This window comes from Mchenga conophoros, linkage group LG6, assembly GCF_057382185.1.
Source record: "Mchenga conophoros isolate Kocher_MC1m ecotype Shallow Benthic linkage group LG6, M_conophoros_male_GT1.1, whole genome shotgun sequence".
NCBI classification, from domain to species: domain Eukaryota; kingdom Metazoa; phylum Chordata; class Actinopteri; order Cichliformes; family Cichlidae; genus Mchenga; species Mchenga conophoros.
In genome coordinates, this window is record NC_140531.1 from 4,555,714 (window position 1) to 4,570,149 (window position 14,436).

A 14,436-nucleotide genomic window follows, 5' to 3' on the forward strand; every position below is an offset into this window, starting at 1 on the left:
GTCACTGTGGGTTATTGGATGTTGTTTATTGTAGGTCTTATCCTTGTGTTAATCAGTATATTCTGCTTTTATGGCATATTATGACCAAGAAGTCTAATAAGTGTTTTGAGAGCAACGATGCAAACAGGTCGCAATTTTGTAGTATGCACAAGAGGTAGAGAAGGATTTCTTAATTTATATCTGTTATGCTGTCATCATTTCTGTTGAATTATTTTCTGTTTGAACTCCCAGAGCAAAACATTTTCTCTTCCTAAACTTAAATTGTTTAAAAATGTCTGCAAATTACTTTAGAAATTTAAAGTAATCTGTGAAATCCCAAAAAGCTGATTCTGTTCATGTGGACAACATGTTTTTAGTGGGAGAAACATTTCATCACTCATCCTAGTGATGAGTCCTTACAGTGGAAATATATAAACATGATTCCAGCAGCAAACAGAGAAAACAAAATTAACATTTCTTCAAAAAATTATGCACTGTAACTGCAATAACACCTCGCATGTCCATAGCTTCTTTTCCAGCTTTTAGTTTAGCTATTATCTTTATCTCTGTTTTCTGTGCATTGTTCTCTGCAAAAACATCTTAGTCATGATGTGGTCAAAAACCTAAATGTTTTCTTCCTCTTTAGTTGAATTTCTCTCTTTCTGTTATTTTTTTCTCCTCCAAAATGAAGATGACAAATAAAAAAGCAATTTTTTTTCTATCTATTATCACATACTGATTTCATAGTTTTCTACAGACATGTTCAAATATGGTTATGGTGTGCCTACCAGGGGGTGGTCACTTTGTTCTCTATAAAAAACCAAAACTTCCCCGGTACTGTGTCTACGTTTTTAGCATCTCCCTTTTACACACTTGAAATTAACCAGGAGGTATTGACATCGTCTCTTTTTCCAAAAAAGGTAAAGCAATAAAGTTTTTTGCTTTTAGATTTTTTTAATTTTTGCTGGTAAAAATCAAGCTGTTCAACTACTTTTTGTCATTGTCTGTTTTTGTCACCTGTTGGTAATTTCCTTGATTAATATTTTTATGAAACAAAATTTCAAAGAAAGTGCAAAACCGGAATAAAAATGTGATAAACACCATCAATGAAAAGTTGAAAGCTTGTATGCTTTGCATTTCTGCATAAAAAACTGTCAAGTATTGCAAACTGATTGTTCTGTAAACTGATGAATTAATTTATAAACTAACTATTGATCTACATAAAAAGGTTTATTTGTGTTATTTCAACAGGGGATTATAACCAGAAGTAGCTGGCAACACATGTGAAGGTAAGTGAGGCAGCTCGATATCATGTTAAATGTTTGTGTTGTTTCCTTAAAACATTCACTTGGTTTAATTGTTATGATTGTTATGGTTTATTGGTTAAGACACAACAGTTTTGTTTGTGAAAACCACTGTGTTGTTAAATCTGATCTGATTAGATGGCTGGCCTGTGCTGGCTGGTGATGGTGCCAGCCTTCTTCCTGTCTCCTCCAAACATTTTGGCTGCTGTAAACCAGGACTGGCTCACGAACATTGTAGCAGCTGTCAAGAACAAGTGAGTTGACAAAAGTGGGGTTTTGGGGTTTTTATGTGTGATATTATATCTAATCACTGCTCTTCTAATCTGCTTGTGCTATTATCGATCTGTTGAGTCACCTGAAGGCAAGACATCTCTCTATGACTTCAGCCTTTGTATTACAACTATACATGAAATAAAGTATGTGACTTTATTTTACACTGCAGTTTTTCTGTTGTTTAAAGTGATTATAATGAGCTTTAAATCCTAATAAAAGATTATTATTATTATTATTATTATTTATTAATTTGCAATAGTATGTTTTAGTTTAATAATGATATCACTATTATTATTATTAATAGTAATAGTAGTAAGTAATTGTTAATGAAAATCTATAGTAATAGTATATATAGAATACAATGTACACGTACAACAAAATTATGGGTGCTCCATGTCAAGTGTGCAGGAATAACATCTAATTATTAGACAGCAGGAATAAATAGCAAACAAGAGACATATATACAAAAATAACTTTGGAGAATAAAATAATTGCAAAGTGCTTGTAAGTAGTGCAAAGTAAGATTTGGTCTGAATACAGTCCGTGTGAGTGGCCTGAGTGATGAGGGTTACTCAGACTGGTGATCTGGGTGGGCAGGGGTGGATTGTTAACAGTACGAACTATCCTTTGGAAGAAGCTGTTTATGAGTTTTGGATTGTGAGTGTGAGACCTGATTGACCTGAGGCCAGGGCTGGACTGAGACAAAAAAATCATCCCGGGCATTTTGACTAGACACCGGCCCACCAGGTATTATAGGTAAAGCCATGAAGCCTTTGAATGAAAACAAACGCTGTTGTAACAGTACGCTGTCTTGTTGGTATATGTATGATTTCTATACATTTTATATCAGATAAAAACTTTGGTTTTAAGATTCAGATTATTATTTTTTAAAAGCGAGACATTTTAAATGAGAGTAAGAAAGAAAAGTATTTCTTTGTGCCCCCCTCTCCCTGTTAATGCCCTACCTGGCCCCCTGGCAACACTTTGCTAGACCCGCCCCTGCACAGTTACCAGCTGTCAGCTACATAGAAAAGGATCCTGGTGTTATTTGTCTCTCAGAAACAGTTCATAACTTCCCTTCAACTCATTCATGTCACCTAAAAGGTAAACCTGTTTCTCCATCACCTGTTCAGCTCTGATGATCCAGTAAGGACATCTCCTGGTTTCATCTTCATGTTTCCATCTCACCAGATAACCAAACCGACATCATGACCAGCAGCTTTACAGCTGTGGCTCCAGCAAACATCAGCTGATACTAGAAATTAATATTAAATAAATTCTAACAACAGCTGATCAAGCTTAAACGTGCTGCTGTTGTTTAGCACGACATCCACTGGTTTCCTCTTTCTGGCGCAAACTGGGCGATAAACAAACAAGAGAGAAAAGCCGATCAGCTGATCATTGATCAGTTTCATGATTGAAGTAGCAACAGGAGAGGGAGGGGGGAGAGAATGAGAGAAGAAGAGGCAGCTGACAACGTAAAGAAAACTAAAAATCACCATCGGCCCACCGGGCATTTGCCCGGTATGCCCGATGGCCAGTCCAGCTATGCCTCAGGTTATATATAGTAGATCAATAATTGGACTCCGAGGTTGTTCAGGGTCTTTTGTTATTCGTTAGAATAAAATGTACCATAAAATGAACTTGTTTTTTAATATGGAACTTTAAAAAAAAGAGAAAAAAAAAGAATTTGATGCAGAGGATTGCTTGTTATGTCTAGTGTCCCATTAGTGTCCCATAAAATACATTTTAATCATCTGTGTGAGGCATTTACGGCTCTTTTTTTTTTCTTTTTCCCTGGTACCCTCGAGACACTCAATGCAAAATATACTTTTACAACTCACTGACAAAGCCCAGATCATCACTGGTAGTCCAAATTTAGTGTGCAGTTTATACTTATTATATTATATTTTTGGCAGGTATGAACTAGGTGATTCCTTCAGCATGGCTTTGAACATCCCACAGAATCAAGATCCAAGCAGTCTCCAAGAAGTCCTTCAGAATGACCCAGCAGACAGCGTGACAGGAGCCATTTCACAGGACCAAGTGTACAAAGGCACCAGGGTGGTGGCAGCGACACAGTCACAGGCACTATCACATGTTCTTCATAACATACAACCATTCATAAACAGTAGTGAGGGTAACGTTCTCGTCATCTACTCTGAAAACTCTCCAATTTCAAATGACGAAGGTATCACTTTGAACATTAGTGATATCACTAATAACTGGAGCGATTATGCGTTTGTTTTTTCTAATGTAGCTGATGTTCCTGCTTCAGACACATCTCAGCTGACTCAATCATTTAAGAATCTTGAGATTACCAAACTTGGGCTTAACAACATATATCGTTGTTATGCACCTGGAGATGATGCTTTTCAGTGCACAAGATGCTCCTCGGGGGGAGATGTTACACCCACATGTGTTGCAAACCCAGCCCTGTCAAGTCAAGAACAAGGTACAGATGTAGAAACACCTAAACCAGGCCTTGACACTGGTCTAGGCAATGACATAGGCAATGACATAGGCAATGACATAGGCACGGGTATAGGCACGGGTATAGGCACTGGTCTAGGCAATGACATAGGCAATGACATAGGCAATGACATAGGCACGGGTATAGGCACTGGTATAGGGACTGACATAGACAGTGGGATACCTCCAGGCTCAGGTAGGGGAAAAGAGGGTCAAATGAGCAAGTGCAAAGGAAATCAAAGAGGAAGCTTCAAACGCAGGGGAGGCAGCAAGCTTAGAGGAGGAGGTCGATGTAAAAAACGAAGCAAGTTTAGACGAAGAGGCCCAGGTAGAAAAGGAAGCAAGCTTGGACGAAGAGGCCCAGGTAGAAAAGGAAGCAAGCTTGGACGAGGAGGCCGACGTCAAAAAGGCAGCAAGCTTAGACGAAGAGGCCCAGGTAGAAAAGGAAGCAAGCTTGGGCGAAGAGGCCCAGGTAGAAAAGGAAGCAAGCTTGGACGAGGAGGCCGACGTCAAAAAGGCAGCAAGCTTAGACGAAGAGGCCCAGGTAGAAAAGGAAGCAAGCTTGGACGAGGAGGCCGACGTCAAAAAGGCAGCAAGCTTAGACGAAGAGGCCCAGGTAGAAAAGGAAGCAAGCTTGGACGAGGAGGCCGACGTCAAAAAGGCAGCAAGCTTAGACGAAGAGGCCCAGGTAGAAAAGGACGCAAGCTTGGACGAAGAGGCCGACGTCAAAAAGGCAGCAAGCTTAGACGAAGAGGCCCAGGTAGAAAAGGAAGCAAGCTTGGACGAGGAGGCCGACGTCAAAAAGGCAGCAAGCTTAGACGAAGAGGCCCAGGTAGAAAAGGAAGCAAGCTTGGACGAGGAGGTAGACGTAGAAATGGAAGCAAGCAAGGCAGAAAACAGGGCAAAGGCAGAAGAGGAAGCAAACGCAACGGACGCAACAAGAGTAGAAGAGGTGGTAAACGTAGAGGGAAATGGGGGATGGCATGGTTAAGGTAAAACAGGTCTGTCATAGCCTTAAACTCTGACAAGTAACCCAGTGAAGCTAGGAAGATCCTCTGAGAAACTGCATTATTTTTCCTTTTCATAGATTTAGTTGTTGTTTTTTATGCTAGCATAACTCTCATTTTTTGGCCTTTATAAACAAAATAACTTGCTTTCGAACTTGTCAGTGAGTTAATATGATCATGTCCCATGTGACCTGCTGTTTAAACCTTCAAGGAGCTGCCAGAAAATGTTGGTTTAAAAAAAGAATAAAATACATTTGAAAATAATAAAAAGAAACATGACACTAGAAATTTAAAGAATATGTCCACTTTAAGAATTTTACAACCTTTTACTGATTTAATGAGCTTTTGTGAAACATTCTTACAGATCTGTGGTAGGAGCAATCAACTTGAAACTTTTGTCTTGAATCATGAATTGGAGTCACAAAACAGGGACTTTAAAGAGATTTGACTACTATTTCATTTAGTCAAAGATTAAACATTATCAAAACTTTAATGTTCTGCTCTTCCTGATTAAAGCTTGGCTTGGCATGCATTCTGGTCTCTGTGTCAATCATTTGGAAACTCCTGTGTTATGGTACTATTAGACTTGCTTTGATAAATAAAGGACTGCACTTTCTGTATATCCTGAAACCAAATTCTCTGAACTATTACTCATGACATTTAAAGTTATGTGTTCAATGAACAGGATAGTGCATTGCATATAACATTTAGCCATTTTATACATGTTTTCTGTTAAAGCTATTTTATCAAAATATTACTCCTCAGTCACTACAGTTTGTACTGACATTACTGTTTCACTTTTTATTTCTTTTTTTAGATGGACATTGTTCAGGTGAAATAGGCCAGCTAATCAGTAAAAATGGATAGTCAGACTGCAATGTGATTCAAATGAATTGAATCAATGTCTAAATGCTCTTGATTTAATAATTCTGCAGCATTGCTTTTAAAATGCATTAAAGATTTAAATAAATAACACATTTTAAAAAACATGGGATATTTCAGGCCATTTAAAAAATGTCTATATTTTCTCTTTTTTTCTTCTCTTTTGGTCTCTCTTGACAGTCTCTCTGTAAAGAGCTCTTATCTTCTTTTCTAACTAACTGTAGATTTGTCCCTTCTTTTGCTGACACCCTTTCTAGCTCCTTGTTGCTTTCTGAAATTCTTCTCCAGTCTTTGTTCCTTTCTTTTAGACATATTGTCTGTAGTTACTAGTTTAACTTTAGTTTGGTATATATTACATAAGCATGCCTGTTTCACCTTTTTCACTTCTCAGTGAACATGGGCTCATATGTGCACGACTATGTTCATATGTGCATAATACTCCTATTTGTGCTTATGCACACACAAATGTAGAAATCTTTTCAAATCCACACTAATGCGCACTGTCAAAACATCTGATAAAACTCAGCATGTTGCTCGTTTTAACATAAATCAATTGCTTCATTTTATCTGGTAAATTGGCCTTGTAACTGCAAATGATTTTTCACAATTTGTCTAGCAAAGTTTCTGATGTTCGCTTTAGGAGGCTTGGATGAAACGATACATGTCAAGCGCTGCCGTCGGAATCTGCAACTACAAGTCCCACAATGCCGTGTTGTACTGCAATTCATGTGACCACAAGAGCAAACATGGCGGAAGTAGACGCGATGAAGTCTCTGAGCAGCTTGTTAAATGGAATCGCACAGAAAGTATATTACAACAACAGCGAGATCACAGAGGAGCTGCTGAAAAGCGAGCTCTACCCCGAGATGTCGCCAGACGAGTTCACAGCTTTGCACGACAAAATGAAAGGCCTTTTAAAGGTAATACAACACGGCACCCTGCACTACTGATGATCCTGATGCTGAAGTGGCAGTCGAGACCAAGCAATTCTGCTCTTTTCACTAATATTCACTTCAGTTTAGGAGAAAGGGTTGCGTCTGCGTGATAGTGCATGCTTGTGCCCATGCAGAAATGCACAACACGCAAACAAACACACATTAATGAGAGGCACCGTGAGAATATCTGTTAAAACGCAACTCAGAACATTGTCCGAATGTTTCTCTCTTAAAAGAGCGGCCGAACGAAGAAGTCTTCATGAACACATCTGTCAAATGAACTGTCTTTCTTTTTATGGATGAGTGTCGCCATGTTTGGACTCCCAGCATTTAAAGTCAGCTTTCTGTAGTTTCTGCTATTTCAGTACTTTGGCCTTGGGTTGCTTCCAGTACAAGTGAAGCAATGATTGAGTCAAATGGGTTGCTTGCCTCATTGCCAGGAAGAAATTGGAAATTATTCTTTTATGTACAAGGCAACATAAGGCTAACCTATGTTGGGGGTAGGGGATGTCAGCTCCTTAGTGTGTGAATGTGTGCAAAAGAATAATCATAAAAGAATAATTTCCAATTTGGATATGTAAAGCGCTTTGGGGTCCTTAGGGACTAGTAAAAGCGCAATATATACTAATGTGACACATTAGTATATGTGAGGGGGCAAACTCCTCAAGATGGGTAGTGACCATGGTGGACATTTAGAAGTCGGCCATCTTGGATACAACTTTTGTTTTTTCAATAGGAAGAGGGTCATGTGACACATCAAACCTATTGGTAATGTCACAAGAAAAACAATGGTGTGCTTGGTTTCAACGTAACTTGAAACCATCACTTTTGTTGCTCCAACAGTCTTGGAGGGCTCCATCCAATGTGGGTTAGTGTCAGACCAATAGCGGTGTTTTGTTTGTTAACTTCACCATTCACATAAAAGTTTGCCTCATCACTGAACAAAATCTTCTGCGTGAACTGAGGGTCCTGTTCCAATTTGTGTTTTGCCCATTCTGCAAATTCTGTGTGCCGATCTGGGTCATCCTCGTTGAGATGCTGCAGTAGCTGGAGTTTGTAAGGGTGCCATTTGTGAGTAGCTAATATCAAAGTCAAAGTCAAAAGTCAAAGTCAACTTTATTTGTCAATTCTGCCACATGTACAGGACATACGGAGAATAGAAATTGCGTTACTCTTCACTCCCTAGATAAATAGCAAATGAACATTTAAATATATTTAAATATAAAAGTGATTAAAAAATGCAAGTAAAATAATTAAAAAGTAAAAATTTAAATAAATACAATTTTACATATAACAAGAAAGCTATATAATATACAATATAATGGGTAAGTGACATTGAGTGTAAGCCAGGCAGAGTAGTGCAAATAGGCAAATAGTGCAAATGGAGATTTGGTAATGTACGGTAAGAGAAAGTGTACAACAAAGTCTTATGAGGTAATGGCAGTCCAATGCTCCACAAAGTGACTGGTAACTGGTGCAGGCCAGTGAGTGAGTCAGAGAGTGTGTGTGTTTGTGTGTGTGTGACAGAGTTCAGTGAGACCGTGGAGGAGAGAGGGGAGAGGGGGCAGAATCGGGAGGGAGTTAAGCTTCCTGACAGCCTGATGGATGAAGCTGTCCTTCAGCCTGCTGGTCCTGGCCTGGAGACTCCGCAGTCTCCTCCCCGACGGCAGCAGCTTGAAGAAGCTTTGCATTGGGTGTGTGGGATCAGCCGCTATGCAAAGGGCTTTTTTAGTGAGACGGAGGGATGTTCAACTAATGCCACTCTCCAGTGACATGTGGTGAGTGCTACGCTGTGGGCTCTTGCTGAATGAAGCTGGGACAGCCACTGATGTTACTTCATTAGTGACATTTTTCTTGCATCCACATTTTGGCAAATCCAACACTGAACCAGTTTCACGAAAGTTAGCAAGCAGTTTGCTAACTGTAGCATGGGAGATGGGTGCTCTCGTAGGGGGTCTTGCATTGAAATCTGCTGCAATGACTCGGTTACTGCGTTCACCAGATATCAACACAATTTCGATCTGCTCCTCACGCGTTAACCTCTTCGACATGTCAGTGGCTGTGAACAAAGAGAAACTTGTAAATAACTCAAAGAATAAAGTTACGTTGAAACCAAGCACACCATTGTTTTTCTTGTGACATTACCAATAAGTTTGATGTGTCACATGGCCCTCTTCCTACTGAAAAAACAAAAGTTGTATCCAAGATGGCCGACTTCTTGTTATACTGACAGACAGAACCTAGAGAACAGTCTGTAGATGTGTAAAGCTGGTAGAGACAGACCCTAAAAGACTGGCAGCTGTAATTGCAGCAAAAGGTGGTTCTACAAAGTATTGACTCAGGGGGCTGAATAATTACACACACCCCACTTTGCAGTTATTTATTTGTAAACAATGTTTGGAATCATGTATGATTTTCGTTCCACTTCTCAAGTGTGCACCACTTTGTGTTGGTCTTTCCTGTGGAATTCCAATAAAATTGATTCATGTTTGTGGCTGTAATGTGACAAAATGTGGAAAAATTCAAGTTTGCAAGCCACTGTAACAGCCGTGATAAAATATCTCAAAAAATCTCATAAAAATGCTGTTTAAACAGACTTACTACTTATAACTTTAAATGTTATTATGTCACTCTTTCTTTTTTCTTTTCCTCCTTTTCCTTCTATGTTTTTATCAATGGATTTTTGTTTGACTAGTGTCTTTAAATACATTTAATGTTTTTACTCCATGCTAGGCAGAAATATTCCATTAAATAACAGCTTAACACATTGTTTTCAGATAAAATAGCTAAATCCTGACTGGACTGTCTTAAATTTGAAAGAATTTAAAACATTTAAAATGTATTATTATTTTTGTAATGTTTAAGGTAAGGGTGACAAACCATTTACTGGTTTGTAATTTTTCCACTGGTTCTTCTCTTTTGTCAATAGGGGGCAGCACTAACATGAATATCCTACTCAGTACCTACAATGCCCAAAATATTTTATTTTTTTTTGTTGTGGAGGAGTTGGGGTTTTTTTGGAAACAAATGAAGTGCCTGTGAAAGGTATTTTTCGGGGCAGATTTGCCCAAACAGGGAAAATACAAATGTCAAAAGTACAGACTGTCTGAATGTATAGAAAGACCGAATACACTGTCCAGTTAAAATGCACCCACTTTGGTTACATGAGGCTTCCAAATAAATGTCATGGGGAAAATACTTCTTGTTTTGGAAACAGTAAAGGTAAAAAGAAAGTACACACTCTTTAAGTTCTAATTTTATATCAAGTCATAATAAAAAATAAACCGGTCCTTAAAAAGTCTTAAAATGAAGCAAAGTATTTATCAATATTAGTAGTATTATATAAGTATTAAAGTAAACTGCTTGCCTTTTCATAAAAGTCACCACACGACACTGCTGTAGCGATATGATTACAAGACATTAGAGCTCCAGGTTTGTTGAATTTCATCGTCCTCTTTTCTGCATCTCTCAGTCCATCGCCACAGCAGACATGGACCATGCCCAGCTGGAGGCCTTCCTCACAGCTAAGACCAAGAAACAAGGTGGTGGTGGCTTGAGCGCTGAACAGGCCGCTGCACTCTCTCGTTTCTGGAAGAGCCAACGAGTTCGAGTTAAGGAAAGTTTGGTGGCTCATAGCCGCTGGGAGCCCAGCCTCAGGGGCCTTTCCTGGAGAGTGGATCTCCAGGCTGCAGCCAGCAGACGGGGAACAGCTCACAGCGGCCCAGTCGCCCTGGTGGAGCTCGAGCTCGGCAGAACAGGACAAGTAAGCTATAGTTCCAGTTTCTTTTTTTTTCTTTGACGCAAACTATCATTCTTAGCTTCCAAGGATGTAGTGAGGTGCTAATTTACGTTCGCCTGTTTTCATTTTTGTTAAAAATAAATGTGCCACCATAATTAAAACTATAAAGTATCCTAAATGACTTTTCTAATAGTACAATCCCATTATCTCCAAAAGTTTATTCTGTTCATCTGGACGTAGCGTTTTCAGTGGGAGAAACGTTTCGTCACTCATCCAGGTGACTTCTTCAGTCTCAGCTGACTGCAGGTTTCCCCAACCTTATAAACAGTACATTTGCATAATGACTGCAACCAGCCCGGAAGGACAGTTCCTTCATCGTAATTGTGCAAATTCTCATGACCACTGATCAAAGCCCACTGATCAATGGCCATGAGTACCATTTACAGAGAGTTGGAGATTGGCTGCAATCACAGCATTGTAAGATGGTGAAAGATGTATCCCTAGTGGGCTGGTTTCATGCATCAAGACATACAATCACATTAGAAAGACCAAAAATTTTATATATGCCGATTAATTATGCTTCAGGATTTGAGTTTGTGGATGTTTGACAGTATTTTCTCAAAGCAGAGCTGGAGCACAAATGATCATATTTTGAAAATTACATTAGCTCAAGGGGAAAAGTGAGGGCTATAATATGTTACAAAGGACTGAAACACTATTAAGATGCCTTTAGTAGCCTGAAATCATTAGAGATATAAATATAGGTATACTGAGTCTCAGACGCCACACAGAAAGACTCTAGACTGGATTCAAACCCAGGAACTTCTTGTTGTGGGGTATGGTACTAACCACCGCACCGCTTCTTTACTGCAGCACTCCACACATTTATGAGTTTATTGCTAGCAGTTCAAATGGACATGTAAGCGCATTTACACATCATAAAGCCAGGGGAGAGTCATGAATTGTTTTGGCCTTTCGATATGGGTGGGACGTAACTATACTCTGTCCAGTAGAGTTTGACAGCAATAGCTTTGTCATTTACTGTTATGCAACATCAACTCTAAGTACCCATTTATGATTTGACTGATATCCATTCCATAACTGGTTCTGTAACCTTTGGGGTGAAACGGAGAGGCCATTATGGAACTAACCTCATGGTGGTGTCATTCTGTCTAATTAACTACAGCTGAAAGAGCAGGTTTCAGTGTGGCCGTACTTTAGTGAGCCTCAGTCCCATGAGAGGTTTAAATTTACTCTGTGCCCTGAACAGTTTTAGAGCTGAAAAAAAGTTCTGTAAAAGTGGTAATATTAGCTTACCTTTGTAGTGTATTCAAATGTATATTCAGATTTAGGAGAAGGAGCATTGCCTTCTTTAAATTTTGGATCACTGTTGGATATTTGCTTTTTAAACAATTCAATATTGTAATAATAGAAAAAAAATCCCCAAATCTATACTGCCACAGGCACTTCTACCTCTACATAAAGAGACTGTAAAGAATTTAAAAGTTGGATCATGTCTATGACCTTGATTTTTTTGCCTCTGATTGATTTAAGCTGTTGTTGCTTTGTGAAGAAATCCATTTGTCAGTAAAAGTCATAGGAAATCACATTTACGTTGCTATGAGCCCACATGACCATAGCTCTGTGTGTGTGTGTGTGTGTGTGTGTGTGTGTGTGTGTGTGTGTGTGTGTGTGTGTAATCAGCAATGTCCAGACTACCAGGATTTCTGGTCCTCTGAGTTTCTGCAACATATACATTATATACTGCATGTATATAATGCAGTATATACATGCAGCTGCATTTTTACGTGCAGCTATGATTCTTCTACCTGCAAGAACTATTACTGTTTTATCATGAAGTACCCTTGTAGTTCTAGTTCTTGTCACATTTGGAACCAAACTAGGTATGCTATATGTCCTCATGGATGTACAGACTGCAGTTAAATAATTGCTTTAGCACCATACAAAGCTGATATTAATGTGTAGAGTTGATGCTGGTGTCATTTCCTATGACTTGCTGTCTGATTTAGAATGCATAATGACCTGACAGGAAGTGGCTCAGTCAACCATGGTGTAAATGCCAAAGCCTGCATGACTGTTTTTCATATATTTTGGATACAGAATGAAACATAGTTTAAGATGACTTAATGTGCTGTACCGCTGAGCAGCTGCTGACACTGAGGAGTCTATTCTTTTTGGTGTATTTTTTTCTGCAGGTTCCTTAGCTCAGAGAAAGCAGATCGGCAGACCAGAGCAGCACATACTCTCAATGTGCACAATGCCACTGAACTACTGTTCAGCAGTATTATTGCCCCATTCAAGTCAATTTAAATGTAGCTAATAAAAGCTCAAAGGCTGAGGAAGAAGGTGGAGGAGACTGGTAACTGGTGAAATGAATTGCTAAGGTGTCTTTCAAGTCTTGAATCCCAGAAAAGGCCTAATGATAGGATGCCCATCATCACTGCAGAATCCCCTGTTTTTCTTCAGCTTCACACTAGGAATTAAACCAAAGTTTTTCTATTTTTATCCGCAATCACTGAATGATGCGCAGGGAATATTATATTGCTTCCTTCAGTAATTATTTATTGATTAAGAAGTAGACTGAATCATTGTTTTGGAAAATAATATTTAAATTCTTTTTGGAAATATCGTTAGTTGCTGACCCATTATGTTCAATCCGTTCACTGGCCTCTAACACCTCTGTTCTTTTGTCTTTCTCAGGACTCAGAGTTTGTGTGTCTGGAGTTTGATGAAACCAAAGTCAATCAAGTGTTGAAGAAGATGGCTGACATCCAGGAGAGCATCGACAGAATTGTTCACAGTACCTGAAAGTACTTCCTGAAAGTTTATCTCAAACAGCAGAGACAGAAAGATAACTGTGACTAAGAGTGCTGTGTTGAGGCAAAGTTTTTCCACTTGCTCACAGATTTATCAGAAATGAAAGTGGTGTGTACGTGTACAGATATACACACCACTATCAATTCTAGTAGATAATACTTGTGGTCGTCCTCTGAGAATAAGTGGTCATTAAAGAAGAACTATTCCTCTTTTTGCAATATAGTTTGCAAAGCTTTGGGATTCTGGGATTATGAGAAATAAGAAATGCGATGAAACTAAAGTGAACAAAAGCAATGTATTACAATATAATTGTAGATATTGTAAAACTAAATAAGAAGTATCCCACGTGTAATTGTTTTTTTATTATTATTAAAAGGGACAGAAAGATTAAGTTGTTTTTTTTGTTTGTTTTTACTATTAATATTTTTTTTAATCTCTATCTCCTTCAGCATCACCTTCATGGCCATAGTGTTGGATAAAACTGTGTTTAAACTACATGTGAAGTAATAATTGGAAACTCTTTCAACTGTCTACAGCCTGACAAAACTAAATCAGAAATGTGCAAATTTCATTAGCCAGATTCAGGTATCAAATTAGGGTATTATTACATTCAGTTGTTTGTATGAACATGCTAACTGTATCTGGTAGCAAGGAACATATTTCCCAAACAGTAATTAGCTAAAAAATCATAACTAATGCTAATCGTGACATCTTCAGTTAAAATGACTAAAGTAGATTTTTAATTCATGTAAAATAAATTACATGGGGTGTATCCTACCAGTGACCGGACAAAGCTGGACTGAAAGACGGCACAGAGGCACTAATCATGGCAGCACAAGAACAAGCTCTGAGCACAAGATCAATAGAGGCTGGGGTCTATCACACCAGGCAAGACCCCAGGTGCAGGCTGTGTAAAGATGCACGTGAGACAATCCAGCACATAACAGCAGGGTGCAAGATGCTAGCAGGCAAGGCATACATGGAACACCATAATCTAGTGGGCGGCA

At 38.8% G+C, this 14,436-nt stretch overlaps 2 protein-coding genes across 2 annotated transcripts; both read left to right on the plus strand.

Annotated features, from left to right (window-relative positions):
- The first annotated feature begins 832 nt into the window (after positions 1–832).
- LOC146571911 (uncharacterized) lies at positions 833–5,561 on the plus strand. Its single transcript, XM_085278550.1, has 4 exons — positions 833–899; positions 1,231–1,268; positions 1,422–1,537; positions 3,476–5,561. The coding sequence occupies exons 3-4, from the start codon at positions 1,422–1,424 to the stop codon at positions 5,022–5,024; spliced, it is 1,665 nt and encodes a 554-aa protein (XP_085134676.1). The 5' UTR covers positions 833–899; positions 1,231–1,268; the 3' UTR covers positions 5,025–5,561.
- A 1,093-nt stretch (positions 5,562–6,654) lies between these two features.
- commd1 (copper metabolism (Murr1) domain containing 1) lies at positions 6,655–13,820 on the plus strand. Its single transcript, XM_085275902.1, has 3 exons — positions 6,655–6,837; positions 10,325–10,615; positions 13,313–13,820. Exons 1-3 carry the CDS (start codon positions 6,664–6,666, stop codon positions 13,418–13,420), a joined length of 573 nt encoding a protein of 190 aa, XP_085132028.1. The 5' UTR covers positions 6,655–6,663; the 3' UTR covers positions 13,421–13,820.
- Positions 13,821–14,436: the final 616 nt, after the last annotated feature.